The 21,820-nt window shown below is 41.0% G+C and overlaps 1 protein-coding gene across 4 annotated transcripts in view; it reads right to left on the bottom strand.

Annotated features, from left to right (window-relative positions):
* The window catches only part of LOC143296524 (serine/threonine-protein phosphatase 2A 56 kDa regulatory subunit gamma isoform-like), a 62,527-nt gene that overhangs the window by 33,784 nt on the left and 6,923 nt on the right, over positions 1–21,820 (bottom strand). For all 4 annotated transcript variants that reach the window (XR_013057152.1, XM_076608525.1, XM_076608523.1 and 1 more), the window contains exons 4-11: positions 21,235–21,434; positions 17,228–17,338; positions 13,010–13,102; positions 11,088–11,218; positions 6,603–6,662; positions 4,832–4,994; positions 1,984–2,034; positions 347–466 (exon numbers count right to left, since the gene is read on the bottom strand). Coding sequence is in view for 3 of the 4 variants with exons in the window: in XM_076608525.1 (XP_076464640.1) it covers positions 347–466; positions 1,984–2,034; positions 4,832–4,994; positions 6,603–6,662; positions 11,088–11,218; positions 13,010–13,102; positions 17,228–17,338; positions 21,235–21,434 (929 nt within the window). In the remaining variant the exon portion in view is untranslated. The remainder of the gene's footprint in view (positions 1–346; positions 467–1,983; positions 2,035–4,831; positions 4,995–6,602; positions 6,663–11,087; positions 11,219–13,009; positions 13,103–17,227; positions 17,339–21,234; positions 21,435–21,820) is intronic.

The following is a 21,820-nucleotide window of genomic DNA, read 5'->3' as shown; positions in this document are numbered from 1 at the left end:
TTCCCTGCAGAACAGACAAGATTAAAGGAAAAACATCAGCAGTAACTGCTGATTCTCTTATATCAGTCAGTCACACAAATTCCCTCTTTTTCATCAACTCGCTCTGCAGATTAGCAATCAGTCTTGTACAAAATACAAATTACATTCTTCCAAAAACATTGGAAACCATAATGAAAAACAATGCACTTTCTTAAAATAATCACCAATTTCAAACTCTTTTGGTTTATTTCACAATACGAATTACAAATGTTTACACAGGCAAAACACCTATGCATACAGGTATACTGAATTAAAGACAAGCAGAGCGTACTTCAACAGAAGCAGGGACAGGGGACAGCAGAGTTACCTGGAAGTGAGGACTGGACACACACTTGGCCAGCTGTTTGAAGAGAGGAACCATCACCTTGCTGAACTCGGCCGGCTCTATCACGTCCAGGATCTCCTCCAGTTCGTTCAGAAACATCACCTGTCATGTGACACCATTCACACACCTGTCATGTGACTCCATTCACACACCTGTCATGTATCATTCACGTACCTGTCATGTGACATCATCTATCGAGTGACATCATTCACACCCATCATGTGACATCATCTATCAAGTGACATTCACACACACCCTGTCATGTGACGTCATCCACACACCTGTCATGTGACATCATCTATCGAGTGACATCACTCACACCCATCATGTGACATCATCTATCAAGTGACATCATTCACACACACCCTGTCATGTGACATCATTCACACACACACACACACACCCTGTCATGTGACATCATCCACACACACACACACACCCTGTCATGTGACATCATTCACACACACACACACACACACCCTGTCATGTGACATCATCCACACACCTGTCATGGGACATCTATTGAGTGACATCATTCACACCCCTGTCATGTGACATAATTCACACCCCTGTCGTGTGACAATTCACACCCCTGTCATGTGACATAATTCACACCCTGTCATGGGACACCATTCAACACCTGTCAAAAACATCTTTAGGGCAGTAACAACACAACAAACTGCTCACCTCTTTAGGACAGTGACAACAAACTGCTCACCTCTTTAGGACAGTGACAACAAACTGCCCACCTCTTTAGGACAGTGACAACACAACAAACTGCTCACCAAACTGCTCACCTCTTTAGGACAGTGACAACAAACTGCTCACCTCTTCAGGACAGTGACAACACAACAAACTGCTCACCTCTTTAGGACAGTGACAACAAACTGCTCACCTCTTTAGGACAGTGACAACACAACAAATCTCACCTCTTTAGGACAGTGACAACAAACTGCTCACCTCTTTAGGACAGTAACAACACAACAAACTGCTCACCTCTTTAGGACAGTGACAACACAACAAACTGCTCACCTCTTTAGGGCAGTGACAACAAAACAAACTGCTGACCTCTTTAGGACAGTGACAACAAACTGCTCACCTCTTTAGGACAGTGACAACACAACAAACTGCTCACCTCTTTAGGACAGTGACAACACAACAAACTGCTCACCTCTTTAGGACAGTGACAACACAACAAACTGCTCACCTCTTTAGGACAGTGACAACAAACTGCTCACCTCTTTAGGACAGTGACAACACAACAAACTGCTCACCTCTTTAGGACAGTGACAACAAACTGCTCACCTCTTTAGGACAGTGACAACACAACAAACTGCTCACCTCTTTAGGACAGTGACAACACAACAAACTGCTCACCTCTTCAGGACAGTGACAACAAACTGCTCACCTCTTTAGGGCAGTAACAACACAACAAACTGCTCACCTCTTCAGGACAGTGACAACAAACTGCTCACCTCTTTAGGACAGTGACAACACAACAAACTGCTCACCTCTTCAGGACAGTGACAACACAATAAACTGCTCACCTCTTTAGGACAGTGACAACACAATAAACTGCTCACCTCTTTAGGACAGTGACAACACAACAAACTGCTCACCTCTTTAGGACTGTGAACCTTGGGCCAGAACTTCAACAACCCCATGATCACCTGTTGACCAGAGCACAACTACATGTATACCATATGACAAAAATCACTAAACTGTGTGACAAACATCACTAGACTGTGTGACAAACATCACTATACTGTATAGCAAACATCACTGGACTGTGTTACAAACATCACTATGCTGTGTGACAAACATCACTGTGATGTGTGAAAAACACCACACTGTGTGAGAAACATCACTACACTGAGTAACAAACGCATCACTATGCTGTAATATCACTATACTGTTTGACAAACATCATTATACTGTACATCAAATACAGCATATTACACTGACAAACACAATATTACTATTCCGTTTGACAAAATCAATATACTGTATGATAGATACACCACTATACTGTATGACAAACATACTGTGTGACAAACACCACTATACTGTGTGACTATCATTGCTATTCTGTATGACAAACATCACGAAATTGTGTGACTATCGTCACTACACTGTGTGACAAACATAGCTATACTGTATGACAAAAATCACTATACTGTATGGCAAACATCACTATACTGTGTGACAAACATTGCTATACCCTCTGACAAACAATGAAACATCACTAAACTGTGTGACAAACATTGCTGTACTGTATGACAAAAAACATTATACAGTGTGAAAAACATTGCTATACTGTGTGACAAACATAGCTATACTGTATGACAAAAATCACTATACTGTATGGCAAACATCACTATACTGTGTGACAAACATCACTAAACTGTGTGACAAACATTGCTGTACTGTTTAACAAACATCATTACACAGTGTGAAAAACATTCCTGTACTGTGTGATAAACATCACTATACCATGTGACAAATATTTAACTATACTGTGTGACAATCACATCACTCTACATGACATGCACAGTATCACTATACTGTAAGTATCCAAATCATATACGACAAATAACCACTGTGCTATAAACCAAACACATCACTATACCGTACATCAAACACAGCTATACTGTATGACAAACACAGCTACTGTCTATGAAGTACAGCACAGTACAATACAAGGTTAGACCAGACCTGTGTGAAATACAGTACATGAGTACAGTACAAATTACAATAAAATACACCACAGTACAATAAAGCACAACACACCACAAGACCAGACCTATGTGAAGTACAGTACAATACAGCACACCACAACACAAGACCAGACCTGTGTGAAGTACAATACAGCACACCACAAGACCAGACCTGTGTGAAGCACAGTACAATACAGCACACCACAAGACCAGACCTGTGTGAAGCACAGTACAATACAGCACACCACAAGACCAGACCTGTGTGAAGTACAGTACAATACAGCACACCACAACACAAGACCAGACCTATGTGAAGTACAGTACAATACAGCACACCACAACACAAGACCAGACCTATGTGAAGTACAGTACAATACAGCACACCACAACACAAGACCAGACCTATGTGAAGTACAGTACAATACAGCACACCACAACACAACACAAGACCTGTGTGAAGTACAATACAGCACACCACAACACAAGACCAGACCTGTGTGAAGTACAGTACAATACAGCACACCACAAGACCAGACCTGTGTGAAGTACAGTACAGCACACCACAACACAAGACCAGACCTGTGTGAAGTACAGTACAATACAGCACACCACAACACAAGACCAGACCTGTGTGAAGTACAGTACAATACAGCACACCACAACACAAGACCAGACCTGTGTGAAGTACAGTACAGTACAGCACACCACAACACAAGACCAGACCTGTGTGAAGCACAGTAAAATACAGCACACCACAACACAAGACCAGACCTGTGTGAAGTACAGTACAATACAGCACACCACAACACAAGACCAGACCTATGTGAAGTACAGTACAATACAGCACACCACACCACAAGACCAGACCTGTGTGAAGTACAGTACAATACAGCACACCACAAGACAAGACCAGACCTGTGTGAAGTACAGTACAGCACACCACAAGACAAGACCAGACCTATGTGAAGTACAGTACAAGACAGCACACCACAAGACAAGACCAGACCTGTGTGAAGTACAATACAATACAGCACACCACAACACAAGACCAGACTTGTGTGAAGTACAGTAAAATACAGCACACCACAACACAAGACCAGACTTGTGTGAAGTACAGTACAATACAGCACACCACAAGACCAGACCTATGTGAAGTACAGTACAGTACAGCACACCACAACACAAGACCAGACCTGTGTGAAGTACAGTACAGCACACCACAAGACCAGACCTGTGTGAAGTACAGTACAATACAGCACACCACAACACAAGACCAGACCTGTGTGAAGTACAGTACAATACAGCACACCACAAGACCAGACCTGTGTGAAGTACAGTACAGTACAATACAGCACACCACAACACAAGACCAGACCTGTGTGAAGTACAGTACAATACAGCACACCACAACACAAGACCAGACCTGTGTGAAGTACAGTACAATACAGCACACCACAACACAAGACCAGACCTGTGTGAAGTACAGTACAATACAGCACACCACAACACAAGACCAGACCTGTGTGAAGTACAGTACAGCACACCACAACACAAGACCAGACCTATGTTGAAGTACAGTACAGCACACCACACCACAAGACCAGACCTGTGTGAAGTACAGTACAATACAGCACACCACAACACAAGACCAGACCTGTGTGAAGTACAGTACAACACAGCACACCACAACACAAGACCAGACTTGTGTGAAGCACAGTACAGTACAGCACAAGACCAGACAAGGGCAGACCTGTTCAGTGAGACTGGGGTCCTTCTCCAAGAACTGCACGACACAGTATGCCAGCTGAGGGTGGTAGACGCTGAGGGACTTCACCTTGTGAAGGGGCAACAGCACCTTCAGCAGGAAGATCTTGTGCTCCTCCTTCAGTGGCAGTGCAAACCCGTTGATTATACTGAAACACCCAGTGCAAACCCGTTGATTATACTGAAACACCCAGTGCAAGCCAGTTGATTATACTGAGACACCTAGTGCAATTCAGTTGATTAAATACAGATACACCCATTGCAAACCAGTTGATTATACTGAAACACATATTGCAAACCAGTTGATTAAACTGAAACACCCTGTGCAAATCCATTAACCCTGTCACTGCCAGGAAAATAAGATTTAAGTGAAATCTGTTTGCCAGGGTTTTTTCACAAAAACGGGTATATATTTTTTTCAAAAAATTCTGTGCTGTTTGTTATTGGAGAAAGACCCATAAAAGTCTATACTTTCTGAAAGGTAAATGAATAAAGAATACAACACACATTTTCCCATTTTATATATTTTCAGTGACATACTGTTGTTTTTAAATCAGTGTTTTATTTTTTGTCACATTTTCAACTTGTTCATTACAAACATTAGTCATGTAATTTGCACTATCATATTTTCTGGACAAATGGATAATCCCTGCACACACAAATTATACTAGAACAACCAAAAAAATAAAATATATAAAAAGAAGAGACAGATACACAATGCACTGTGACTTCTCCAAGTGATATGGATGTGGGGCTACGCCCCCTTGGTCTCCATCCCTCTCCTCTTCACCCCTCTCATACGGTCACTTCATCCAGTTCTCACCAGACCGCGTTGGCCGAGTGCCAAGAAAATTGCTCACACTGTGACCTGCTAATAATTCAGTTACTTTATGTCATCTACTACAGCTGTACAGTCAGCACCACTCACTGATAGTCGCATCTTGGCCAGTCTCTTCATTGCTCCTTTATTTTCTATCAAATCATCCTATAAAAGTTTATCACTGTCTTCTCCTTCAAATTTTTTTTGTTTGTTTGTATTTTTCATGCATGCAGTTTTATTTGTTTTTCCTACTGACGTGGATTTTTCTGCAGAATTTTGCCAGGAACAACCCTTTTTTTGCCGTGGGTTCTTTTACGAGCGCTAAGTGCGTGCTGCACACGGGACCTCGGTTTATCGTCTCATCCGAATGACTAGCGTCCAGACCACCACTCAAGGTCTAGTGGAAGGAGAAAATATCGGCGGCTGAGCCGTGATTCGAACCAGCACGCTCAGATTCTCTGAATGAGTAATCAGCTCCAGCCAGAATGGCAAGTGGCTAGCTGATGGCACATAAATGGCAGAACATCTTTTTACTGAGTTAGCTACCAATTTTGGCCAAAGATAGCAAACCAATAGACCTAGTTTAAGTTTGACTTGGTAAAGTATTTTAATTTTTAATCAGCACAGAAGTGTGCATGCTCCATCTCAAAGCAGACACTGTGTTCCCCCCAATCTCCCACCTTCCATGTCCACCTCTTTTTACAATATTTTCCAAAGCCTAGGTCCTCTGCTTTTTGTCATTTATACTTCCTGAGCAAATTCAGTCCAGTATACTAATTTTAAGTTCACTATCATTCAAAGACAAAATTCTAAAATGCATCTTCTGATAACTTTAACTATACAAGGTGAGTTATGAAAAAAAACAGAAGAAGAAGAATTAGCATTACTGATATACTGACTCTGTTCCAATAATACTAAAACAGAAAGAGGTACCAACCTTCCTAGGATTTCCAACAATTCTGCGATGCCGTTATGATGTTCTGTTTCATATATAAAGCTGAAAAATAACAAAGTGTAAGCATCACATGTTCCTACAAATAGGAAGAAAAACAAAAACTGCTACTCTTTTGGTGTTTAATAAAGGTAAACTGAAACTATGTCAAAGGGATCATGTCCATTCACCGATTCCTGGACCACGTGACACTGAAATGAGGGATCATCAGTCACTGATTCCTGAGCCACAAGCCATTAAAATGATCATCAGTCACAGATTCCTGAACCACTGGGCATTAAACTAAGGGATTATCATTTACTTATTTCAGGACCATTGGGCAATAAACCATGGGATCATCTCCATTCATGGATTCCAGGATCTATGGGCATTAAACCAAGGGATTATCATTCACCGATTTCTGGACCACTGGGTATTAAACCATGGGATAATCTCCATTCATGGATTCCAGGATCACTCGGCATTAAACCACGGGATTATCATTCACTGATCGCAGGACATTAAACCAAGGGATCACCATTCACTGATTACAGGACATTAAACCAAGGGGTCATCATTCACTGATTACAGGACATTAAACAAAGAGATATCATTCACTGATTGCAGGACATTAAACCATGGATCATCATTCACTGATTCCTGGACATTAAACAAAGGGATATCATCCACTGATTGCAGGACATTAAACCATGGATCATCATTCACTGATTGCAGGACATTAAACCATGGATCATCATTCACTGATGGCAGGACATTAAACCATGGATCATCATTCACTGATGGCAGGACATTAAACCATGGATCATCATTCACTGATGGCAGGACATTAAACCATGGATCATCATTCACTGATGCCAGGACATTAAACCATGGATCATCATTCACTGATGGCAGGACATTAAACCATGGATCATTATTCACTGATTGCAGGACATTAAACCATGGATCATCATTCACTGATGGCAGGACATTAAACCATGGATCATCATTCACTGATGGCAGGACATTAAACCATGGATCATCATTCACTGATTCCAGGACATTAAACAAAGGAATGATCATTCACTGATTGCAGGACATTAAACCATGGATCATTATTCACCGATTCCAGGACATTAAACAAAGGGATGATCATTCACTGATTGCAGGACATTAAACCAAGGGATCATTATTCACTGGCTGCAGGACATTAAACCAAGAGATCACCATTCACTGATTCCAGGACATTAAACAAAGGGATGATCATTCACTGATTGCAGGACATTAAACCAAGGGATCATTATTCACTGGCTGCAGGACATTAAACCAAGAGATCACCATTCACTGATTGCAGGACATAAAACCAAGGGATCATCATTCACTGATTCCAGGACTACTGGGCTTTGAACTATCTTGGTTTCCATCAATTACATATGCTCCTTCTGTGCCAAGCTTCAATCAATACTGCACCACTGGCCACTTTAAGGTTTATCCCAATACAACACACTGTTCGATGTTCAATGTCCCTCTCAATACAACACACTGTTCAATGCCCCTCTCAATACAAAACACTTTTTAATGCCACTCTCAATACAACACACAGTTCAATGTCCCTCTCAATACAACACACTGTTCAATGTCCCTCTCAATACAAAACACTTTTTATTAGTCTCAATACAACACACTGTTCAATGTCCCTCTCAATACAACACACTGTTCAATGTCCCTCTTACAACACACTGTTCAATGTCCCTCTCAATACAAAACACTGTTTAATGTCCCTCTCAATACAACACACTGCTCAATGTCCCTCTCAATACAACACACTGTTCAATGTCCCTCTCAATACAACACACTGTTTAATGTCCCTCTCAATACAACACACTGTTTAATGTCCCTCTCAATACAACACACTGTTCAATGTCCCTCTCAATACAACACACTGTTTAATGTCCCTCTCAATACAACACACTGCTCAATGTCCCTCTCAATACAACACACTGTTTAATGTCCCTCTCAATACAACACACTGCTCAATGTCCCTCTCAATACAACACACTGTTTAATGTCCCTCTCAATACAACACACTGCTCAATGTCCCTCTCAATACAACACACTGTTTAATGTCCCTCTCAATACAACACACTGCTCAATGTCCCTCTCAATACAACACACTGTTTAATGTCCCTCTCAATACAACACACTGCTCAATGTTCATCTCAATACAACACACTGCTCAATGTCCCTCTCAATACAACACACTGTTTAATGTCCCTCTCAATACAACACACTGCTCAATGTTCATCTCAATACAACACTGTTCAAGGCCCCTCTCAATACAATACAGTGTTCAACTCACTTCAAGGTCAATTAAAAACAAAAACAAAAAAAAACCACACAACCAAACAGCTATGCATTCTTTTCATTTTTATTTTATACCTTCAAGTTCCATATACTGACGCACATTTTTTTCCTCTCTTTTTTTTTTCCTGCATTCAAACAAGATAATTCTTTACTTGATGCAAAGAATTATACTCCAAAACACAAGTGTGAATCACTGACATGTTCTGACAGCACAGACATCCACAGCACACACTGTGTCACATCCTAACAGACATCCACAGCACACACTGTGTCACATCCTAACAGACATCCACAGTACACACTGTGTCACATCCCAACAGACATCCACAGCACACACTGTGTCACACCCCAACAGACAATACAGCACACACTGTGTCACATCCCAACAGACATCCACAGCACACACTGTGTCACACCCCAACAGACATCCACAGCACACACTGTGTCACATCCCAACAGACATCCACAGCACACACTGTGTCACACCCCAACAGACAATACAGCACACACTGTGTCACACCCCAACAGACATCCACAGCACACACTGTGTCACATCCCGACAATACAGCACACACTGTGTCACATCCCAACAGACAACACAGCACACACTGTGTCACACCCCAACAGACAATACAGCACACACTGTGTCACATCCTAACAGACAATACAGCACACACTGTGTCACATCCAAACAGACATCCACAGCACACACTGTGTCACACCCCAACAGACAATACAGCACACACTGTGTCACATCCCAACAGACATCCACAGCACACACTGTGTCACATCCCAACAGACATCCACAGCACACACTGTGTCACATCCCAACAGACATCCACAGCACATACTGTGTCACATCCCAACAGACATCCACAGCACACACTGTGTCACATCCCAACAGACATCCACAGCACACACTGTGTCACATCCCAACAGACATCCACAGCACACACTGTGTCACATCCCAACAGACAACACAGCACACACTGTGTCACATCCCAACAGACATCCACAGCACACACTGTGTCACATCCCAACAGACATCCACAGCACACACTGTGTCACATCCCAACAGACATCCACAGCACACACTGTGTCACACCCCAACAGACAATACAGTACACACTGTGTCACATCCAAACAGACATCCACAGCACACACTGTGTCACACCCCAACAGACAATACAGTACACACTGTGTCACATCCAAACAGACATCCACAGCACACACTGTGTCACATCCCAACACACATCCACAGCACATACTGTGTCACACCCCAACAGACATCCACAGCACACACTGTGTCACATCCTAACAGACATCCACAGCACACACTGTGTCACATCCCAACAGACATCCACAGCACATACTGTGTCACACCCCAACAGACATCCACAGCACACACTGTGTCACATCCCAACAGACATCCACAGCATACACTGTGTCACATCCCAACAGACATCCACAGCACACACTGTGTCACATCCTAACAGACAATACAGCACACACTGTGTCACATCCCAACAGACATCCACAGCACATACTGTGTCACATCCCAACAGACATCCACAGCACACACTGTGTCACATCCTAACAGACAATACAGCACACACTGTGTCACATCCAAACAGACATCCACAGCACACACTGTGTCACATCCAAACAGACATCCACAGCACACACTGTGTCACACCCCAACAGACAATACAGCACACACTGTGTCACATCCTAACAGACATCCACAGCACACACTGTGTCACATCCCAACAGACATCCACAGCACACACTGTGTCACATCCCAACAGACATCCACAGCACACACTGTGTCACACCCCAACAGACATCCACAGCACACACTGTGTCACATCCCAACAGACATCCACAGCACACACTGTGTCACATCCCAACAGACATCCACAGCACACACTGTGTCACATCCCAACAGACATCCACAGCACACACTGTGTCACACCCCAACAGACATTCACAGCACACACTGTCACACCCCAACAGACATTCACAGCACACACTGTGTCACACCCCAACAGACATTCACAGCACACACTGTCACACCCCAACAGATAATACAGCACAGACATCCACATCAGATCAAAGAAGACTGACCTGTAGAAAATGTTGTTGATGTGTTTGCGAATGAAAGCACGCAGGCCAAGGAATTTGCCGTATATCCTGTGTAGTATTGTCTTGAGGAAATCTCGCTCCCTGGGGTCTTCACTATCAAACAGGTCCAGAAGCTGAAAAAGGTCCACAACGTTCATTGTCAGGTCTTACCATCAAACAGGTCTTCACTATCAAACAGGTCTTCAGGTCTTCACTATCAAACTGGTCTTCAGGTCTTCACAATCAAACAGGTCCAGAAGCTGAAATGGTCCACACCTTTCATTATCAGGTCTTCACTATCATAGTATCAATCAGGTCGTCACTAACATGCCACACAGTTCATTGTGGGGTCTTCACTATCAATCAGGTCTTCACTATCAAACATGCCACACTATTCACTGTCAGGTCTTCACTATCAAACAGGTCTTCACTATCAAACATGCCACACCGTTCACTGTCAGGTCTTCACTATCAAACATGCCACACTATTCACTGTCAGGTCTTCACTATCAAACAGGTCTTCACAATCAAACATGCAACACTATTCACTGTCAGGTCGTCAATATCAAACATGCCACACAGTTCATTGTGGGGTCTTCACTATCAAACAGGTCTTCACTATCAAACATGCCACACTATTCACTGTCAGGTCTTCACAATCAAACATGCAACACTATTCACTATCAGGTCGTCAATATCAAATATGCCACACAGTTCATTGTGGGGTCTTCACTATCAAACAGGTCTTGACTATCAAACATGCCACACCGTTCACTGTCAGGTCTTCACTATCAAACAGGTCTTCACTATCAAACATGCCACACCATTCACTGTCAGGTCTTCACTATCAAACAGGTCTTCACTATCAAACAGGTCTTCACTATCAAACATGCCACACCATTCTCTGTCAGGTCTTCACTATCAAACAGGTCTTCACTATCAAACATGCCACACCATTCACTGTCAGGTCTTCACTATCAAACACGCAACACTGTTCCCTGTCAGGTCTTCACTATCAATCAGGTCTTCACAATCAAACAGGTCTTTACAATCAAACATGCCACACCATTCACTGTCAGGTCTTCACTATCAAACATGCCACACCATTCACTGTCAGGTCTTCACTATCAAACATGCAACACTGTTCCCTGTCAGGTCTTCACTATCAATCAGGTCTTCACAATCAAACATGCCACACTGTTCATTGTCAGGTCTTCACTATTAAACAGGTCCACAAAAAACATGGACAACAGGGTAGGATGAAGACATGGGTCAGACAAAACATGGACAACAGGGTAGGATGAAGACATGGATCAGACAAAACATGGACAACAGGGTAGGATGAAGACATGGGTCAGACAAAACATGGACAACAGGGTAGGATGAAGACACGGATCAGACAAAACATGGACAACAGGGTAGGATGAAGAAATGGATCAGACAAAACATGGACAAAAGGGTAGGATGAAGAAATGGATCAGACAAAACATGGACAACAGGGTAGGATGAAGAAATGGATCAGACAAAACATGGACAACAGGGTAGGATGAAGACATAGATCAGACAAAACATGGACCAGAGGGTAGGATGAAGACATAGATCAGACAAAACATGGACTAGAGGGTAGGATGAAGACATAGATCAGACAAAACATGGACAACAGGGTAGGATGAAGACATGGATCAGACAAAACATGGACAACAGGGTAGGATGAAGACATGGATCAGACAAAACATGGACAACAGGGTAGGATGAAGACATAGATCAGACAAAACATGGACCAGAGGGTAGGATGAAGACATGGATCAGACAAAACATGGACTAGAGGGTAGGATGAAGAAATGGGTCAAACCAACGAACAAAACAAAAACTCCAAACACAATCATAATATGATGACAATATACAAGAAGCCAGCAAGCACTTACTTGCAAAACAAACTTCTGGTCTATATAACGTTTGGCTGTGTTGGGCTGGAAATCTGGAGACTCCAAAAACCTCAAGAAGAACTCATACACCAACTGCACACAAATACATTTCAAATACAGTAGTACATTTCTAAAAGCAATATTCATAGCTCTCAACCACAAACATGCAAACACACACATGATGATTCATAATACATTTTCCTGTTCTGAATAAGCACAATATTCACACAACGAAGTAGGAGAAGCAATAGGACCAAGATGCAATACCATAAATAGGCATAATATTTTTCAGCCTGAAGATGAGCACCACACTGCTATGTCATTACAGCTCATATCCGATATAATGTATAGCTGGCACCAAAACACATGTAAACTGCTATGTCATTACAGCTCATATCTGATATAATGTATAGCTGGCACCAACACACGTAAACCACTATGCCATCACACCTCATATCTGATATAATGTATAGCTGGCACCAACACACATGTAAACTACAATGTCATTACACCTCATATCTGATATAATGTATAGCTGGCACCAACACACATGTAAACTGCTATGTCATTAACCCTCATATCCGATATAATGTACAGCTGGCACCAACACACATGTAAACCACTATGCCCTCACACCTCATATCTGATATATATATATAACTGGTACTAACACACATGTAAACCATAATGTCATTACACCTGATATCTGATATAATGTTTAGCTGGCACCAACACACACGTAAACCACTATGCCATCACACCTCATATCTGATATATATATAACTGGCACCAACACACATGTAAACTGCTATGCCATCACACCTCATATCTGATATATGCCATCACACCTCATATCTGATATATATATATAACTGGCACCAACACACATGTTAACCATTATGTCATTACACCTCATATTTGATGTATAATATCATTGACACCAACACACAAGTAAACCATTATGTCATTACACCTCATATCTGATATATAATAATATAACTGGCACCAACGCACAAGTAAACCATTATGTCATTACACCTCATATCTGATATATAATAATATAACTGGCACCAACGCACAAGTAAACCATTATGTCATTACACCTCATATCTGATATATAATAATATAACTGGCACCAACACACAAGTAAACCAATGTCATTACACCTCACATCTGATATATAATAATATAACTGGCACCAACACACAAGTAAACCATTATGTCATTACACCTCACATCTGATATATAATAATATAACTGGCACCAACACACAAGTAAACCATTATGTCATTACACCTCGTATCTGATATATAATAATATAACTGGCACCAACACACAAGTAAACCATTATGTCATTACACCTCGTATCTGATATATACACCTGGCACCTGCGGTGCAAGCAGAGAGACCTACTCAAGCCTGAGATCTTTTTCTCTGCCCAGACCGAAGCCTCAACAAAACACAGAGATGCCAACCCCTGTCAAGTGTTTGTAAGAACAACCAGGAAATTTGGTAGGTACATTCTGAATATGGTAGGATCACTAGGACTCCAAGCCACAGCAAATGTACATTTTATCTACAAGCTTAATCCACTGGGCACAGACGCTGTCTGACTGAAACGCAACTTGATTTAACCACTCCTCTCTTGTTCAGGCAAATGATTAAGCTAATTGGTCCACTCAATGCTGTTTCAATGTAAACACATGGGATTAGCTAAGCATCATCACATGAGACCAAGGTTAGTAGTGACTGCCCTGGCCCCTTGATTGATAAGTCTAGAGCACCTGGGTATTGTTACAACAGAAAAGCATGTGACCATGCTATGCAGTCAACTTGTAGGAATAATTTTGACATTGGCATAACACCTGAACAAACTGCGATCAAGTGTAACAAAATACGGTGAAATCCTAACAGTTGGAATCTCTGAAAACAGAGCATCACGCCTGAACACAATTACCGTACTGTTATTTTTTAAAGACTGTCATTAGGGGGAGAATAACAGGATTCTGGGAAACACAAAAAGTGGACAAAAAAGAAGGGGGTTTAACCTATAAACACTGAAACACATTTTTGAACAGTAAGATCTGGCAGGCATACCGAACATTCTCACAGGATGGGCCTTTATCAGACTGCAGTAACAGTCTCACAGGATGGGCCTTTATCAGACTGCAGTAACATTCTCACAGGATGGGCCTTTATCAGACTGCAGTAACAGTCTCACAGGATGGGCCTTTATCAGACTGCAGTAACATTCTCACAGGATGGGCCTTTATCAGACTGCAGTAACATTCTCACAGGATGGGCCTTTAACAGACTGCAGTAACATTCTCACAGGATGGGCCTTTAACAGACTGCAGTAACATTCTCACAGGATGGGCCTTTATCAGACTGCAGTAACAGTCTCACAGGATGGGCCTTTATCAGACTGCAGTAACAGTCTCACAGGATGGGCCTTTATCAGACTGCAGTAACATTCTCACAGGATGGGCCTTTATCAGACTGCAGTAACATTCTCACAGGATGGGCCTTTATCAGACTGCAGTAACATTCTCACAGGATGGGCCTTTATCAGACTGCAGTAACATTCTCACAGGATGGGCCTTTATCAGACTGCCGTAACATTCTCACAGGATGGGCCTTTATCAGACTGCAGTAACAGTCTCACAGGATGGGCCTTTATCAGACTGCAGTAACATTCTCCACAGGATGGGCCTTTATCAGACTGCAGTAACAGTCTCACAGGATGGGCCTTTATCTGACTGCAGTAACATTCTCACAGGAGGGGACTTTATCAGACTGCAGTAACATTCTCACAGGATGGGCCTTTATCAGACTGCAGTAACAGTCTCACAGGATGGGCCTTTATCAGACTGCAGTAACATTCTCACAGGATGGGCCTTTATCAGACTGCAGTAACAGTCTCACAGGATGGGCCTTTAACAGACTGCAGTAACATTCTCACAGGATGGGCCTTTATCAGACTGCAGTAACATTCTCACAGGACAGGCCATCAGACTGCAGTATCCAGCATAGCAAAAGACCTAATAATGGAGGGAAAAGGTATAAATACAATATATCAAAGTAAAACAAAAGTGAATAACAGTTTTATTCACAGCAAAAGACAAATCACACTATTTTTGTTATGAAAACAAACTACATACATGTCTGTATCTTATGTAAGAAAAATATGCACATGTCTGTATCTTATGTAAGAAAAATATAGTCTGCCTTGTGCAGCATCGGCATCAGCCATTTTGCTCCAGCACCAGTCGAAGTTACAGCGCCACAATACACCAGCCATTTTGCTCCAGCACAAGTCGAAGTCACAGCGCCACCAACTCAACTCTCGTTTCGCATCAGTTTAAAACTGGGGCTTATAATTGTAGCAATTTTGTTGCAAAAGGATCGATCTACAAACTGACTGGTTGCACACTTTATATGTTGAACCGAAGAGATTTAAAATCATCTTCAAACATTTCACTTATCTTTAAACATTGTAAAAACAGCGCAACCACAGGCAAATAGGTGTGAAAATGAGGCTAATTTTATCCTCTTTCACCTCACTGGATATTTTGGGAACTGACCACTTATGAAAAGCAGCAGAGCAATATATTAAGCTGGTGTGATGCAAACGACATGAAGACGGCATGACATTATGCGATCGCGGCTCTGGTGGGGTTGTTCACAATCGAATATCAAAGTAATTCAGTTAAACAGATAAAAATTAACATATTGATCAAACAACAGAAAGTTAAGCTTTATTTCACAGTTGTTTTTATTTCATTCTAGTTCATATTATATAAAATATTGGCAAATAAAAAATTACATAATTCGGTTATGGTCGCCGATTTTCCGGCTTTTGGCGTCAGTTTGGAGTACCTAGTAACAGACAGTAATATTTGGAAGTTGTGAGGAAAGTTTTCTGTGTGACAGAGAAAGAATCAGTCCTGACAGTGTGTTTATTTATCAGGTAGTGTTAAACAGTGTCCTATCAAAGTGTGCTTATTACAATTACAAATTTATCCAGTAGTGTGACACAGAGTCTGTCCTATCAAATGTGTTCATTACATTATCAGGTAGTGTGACAGAGAAAGAATCCACCCTATCAGTATGTCTTTATTACATATTCATCAGGTAGCATAACAGAGACAGAGTCCTGTCATATCTGGTATCAAGGTGTGTTTATAACAAAAAAAACTTTATTATGCAGTCTTCTACCTGTAAGTGTGGCCAGGCAGCCTCCAACGTTGGTTCATCTTCCTCTGGATCAAACTCAGCACCACTAGGATTTGAGGATGGAGGTAGTGTCCGAAACAAGTTGACTGCATACTGCGAACAAAATCAGATCTTTTGTTAAACCACACATTCTCCTTAAAATCATGGTCCACAAAGAGTGACAAAAAAATCAATGAATCAGTCTTCAGCATCATCATTATCACCAGCTGACTAAAGAGAAAGAAACCTCAGCATTGCCTTTAAGTTTCATGCTATGTCATGCCAGGACATCACTTCAACCCGCCTTTCACTTTTTAAAGGCAAATTTTCCATTCACCAATTCAGAGACCATTACCATTTTCAGTATTTCACACATCATCTTCAAACCCACAGAATTTACTTCAGTGAAGTACAGGTGGTTCCAGTGTTTTGGGAGAAAGAGATCACATCAAATGAGCTGATGTTCAAAGTTCTCATACTAAATATAAAATCATAAATTTATCAACAGGAGTTTCAACACCATCAAACAGCTGATGTTCAACAGGAGTTTCAACACCATCAAACAGCTGATGTTCAAAGTGTTTGCTTGCATGCTGTTATCAATCACACAGAAGTTTCAACATCATCAAATGATACAATGTTCAAAGTGTTTACACACACACCATGCATTCATCACACAGACGTTTCAACATCAAATGATCTGACATTCAGTGTTTACACACACACCACATATTTCTCACACAGGAGTTTCAATATCGTCAAATGATCTGACATTCACAGTGTTTGCACACACACCACATATTTCTCACACAGGAGTTTCAATATCGTCAAATGATCTGACATTCACAGTGTTTGCACACACACCACATATTTCTCACACAGGAGTTTCAATATCGTCAAATGATCTGACATTCAAAATGTTTGCAAACACACCACATATTTATCACACAGCACACACAATGGGCTTTGAGTGAACAGCACAGAGTGTACAAGTAAGCAAAATCACAAACATTGCTCTTTTGGTGCCTGCTGCTACCTGCTTCTCTTTGGGCTTTGACAGATGTTACAAACAATGTCTGTGGTTTGCAATCCACTTGCACTAGCTGCATTAAAAAAATAATCCTGCATGATCCCTTTTATTTTCACAATATTTCAAACTTGCAGTTGTACACAGCTGCATGTAGCTGAAGTTTAGCACACAGACCAATGCTTGTGTCACTCAAGTTAACATTTTTATGTGAAAATGGTATCAATGTTTCTTTTGAATTCAGTAACTATCCACAACTTGGCACAAGTGAAAAGTCAATAACTACAGCCCAGGTGTATGGAGCAATGACTAGCAATTAGCATGCAAGGAAAAAATTGCTCTTTTCTTTTGTTGCACAATGGCTGTGTCCTAAAACTTTGTATCAACCCAAAGTGGCAGCAGATCAAGTGGAGAACATTTTTCTTTCCTCTCTTTTCATTGGTATTCATAATCCTGACCCCTCAAATCTGAAAAATAATCACATGCAAGACTGCAAACACTCAAACACTATGCCATGTCCTTTTTCTGACAGTCTCTGCATGGCTGAAGGAGACTGACAGGTCAAAAAGACCCCATGTCATTTTCCCAACAGTATGCACAGTTCAGAGAGACTGAAACTGAGAGACAAACACAGAAACAGACACTGCACACAGGGCACATTATCGTTACCATGGTAATGACAGAAAGAAAGAGACAAGCAGTACACACAGTGATGAGCAGTATATACATAACACAGGATATGACATTATCATTACCATGGTAGTGACAGAAAGAAAATGATGAGCAGTATATACATAACACAGGACATGACATTATCGTTACCATGGTAGTGACAGAAAGAAAATGACGAGCAGTATATACGTAACACAGGACATGACATTGTCGTTACCATGGTAGTTACAGAAAGAAAATGACAAGCAGTATATATATATATATAACACAGGACATGATATTATCGTTACTAGTAATGACAGAAAGAAAATGATGAGCAGTATATACATAACACAGGACATGACATTATCATTAACATGATAGTGACAGAAAGAAAGAGACAAGCAGTACACACAGGATATATGACAATATTGTTACCACCAGGATGACAAAAAGAAAGAAACAGACAAACAGTGCATACAGGACATGACATCATCGTTACCATGGTAGTGACAGAAAGAGACGAGCAGTATATATACGTGATGAGCAGTATATATACATAACACAGAACATGACATTATCATTACCATGGTAGTGACAGAAAGTGACAAGCAGTATATATATATATATATATATATATATATATATATATATATATATATATATATATATATATAACACATAACATTGGACATGACATTATTGTTACCATGGTAGTTACAGAAAGCGACGAGCAGTATATACATAACACAGGACATGACATTATCGTTACCATGGTGATAACAGAAAGAAACAAACAAACAGTACACACAGGACATGACATTGTTAACACGGTGATATCAGAAAGAAAGACAAACAGTGCACACAGGATACAACATTATCACTGCCATGGAAATGACAGAAAGAAAGAGACAGGCAGTACATGTATACAGGATATGACGTTGCCATGGTGATGACAAGCAGTACACACAGGACATGACATTATTATTATCATAGTGATGATAAAGAGAAAAACAGTGCACACAGTACATGTCACTATTGTTACCACTGTGATATCAGAAAGACAGACAGTGTGCACAGGACATTACATTATTGTTACCATGGTAATGACAGAGACAAACAGTTCACACAGGACATGACATTATTATTACCACAGTAAAGATAAAAAGAGACAAACAGTACACACAGGATATGTCACTATTGTTACCACTGTGATATCAGAAAGAAAGACGGTGTGCACAGGACAGGACATTATTGTTACCATGGTAATGACAGAAAAAGACAAGCAGTACAAACAGGACATGACATTGATTATTATTACCATAGTGATGGAAAAACATACAAACAGTGCACACAGGACATGTACCTACTGTTACCACTGTGTTATCAGAAAGGAAGACAGTGTGCACAGGACAGGACATTATTGTTACCATGGTAATGACAGAAAAAGACAAGCAGTACAAACAGGACATGACATTGATTATTATTACCATAGTGATGGAAAAACATACAAACAGTGCACACAGGACATGTACCTACTGTTACCACTGTGTTATCAGAAAGGAAGACAGTGTGCACAGGACAGGACATTATTGTTACCATGGTAATGACAGAAAAAGACAAGCAGTACAAACAGGACATGACATTATTACCATAGTGATGGAAAAAGATACAAACAGTGCACACAGGACATGTACCCACTGTTACCACTGTGTTATCAGAAAGAAAGACAGTGTGCAATGGACAGGACATTATTGTTACCATGGTAATGACAGAAAAAGACAAGCAGTACAAACAGGACATGACATTGATTATTACCATAGTGATGGAAAAAGATACAAACAGTGCACACAGGACATGTACCTACTGTTACAACTGTGTTATCAGAAAGAAAGACAGTGTGCACTGGACAGGACATTATTGTTACCATGGTAATGACAGATACAAACAGTACACACAGGACATGTACCTACTGTTACCACTGTGTTATCAGAAAGAAAGACAGTGTGCACTGGACATGACATTATTGTTACCATGGTAATAACAGAAAGAGACAAGCAGAACATACAGGACATGACACTATCACTGCCATAATGATGATCGACACTGAGATAGATACAGACATACAGTATACACTGGACATGACATTATCATTACTATAGTGATGACAAAAAGAATCACAAACAGTGCACACAGGCCATGACATTACCACTGCCAAGGTGATGATGACAAAGAGAGACAAATGGTGCACACAGGATATGACATTATCATTAGCATGGAGAAGACAGAAAGAAAGACAAACGACAGACACACAGACATGACTTTTAATTACCATGGTGATGGCCTCTGGGTAGATGGCCTCAGTAATGACGCTCCTGTTCTGAGTCACATACTCCACCATCTCGTTCAAAGCTGCTCGCTTCACCTCCTTCCATTTCAAGTCACTCAGAGGGTCTTGTACAAAGTCAAACAGTACTATACACTGCCGGATCTTCTGAATGAACAAATCCTCCCGCTCTGCTGGCGTTGCATCTGATGGTGGCAGCAAGTGTGCACACACAGACCACCCACACACACATGCACACCAACAAGCACACACCCATGCACACATACAAATATTAAAATAATATGTGTAAGTGTACATGTATTAATATACAAGACTGCATACCACAGAGTAAAAATTAACTACTCCAGGCATTAGCAAATCAAATAAAATCAACTGCACAGTCATGACAGTGTCAACACAATGTTCTTCAAAAGAACTCCACCACTCCACTGGAAAAGCGCAAATAATCTTGAAATGTCACTGAAAGAGGATCTATTTTTTAACAGTCTGCATGCACATGAACAACTTCTATCTACCATCTGATGGTGTTAACAGTTTTACTCAGTAAATATTTTAGTATCCATATTGATAT

This window comes from Babylonia areolata, chromosome 21 (genome assembly GCF_041734735.1).
Source record: "Babylonia areolata isolate BAREFJ2019XMU chromosome 21, ASM4173473v1, whole genome shotgun sequence".
Taxonomy (NCBI): Eukaryota; Metazoa; Mollusca; class Gastropoda; order Neogastropoda; family Buccinidae; genus Babylonia; species Babylonia areolata.
This window is presented reverse-complemented; position numbering and strand designations above follow the sequence as displayed.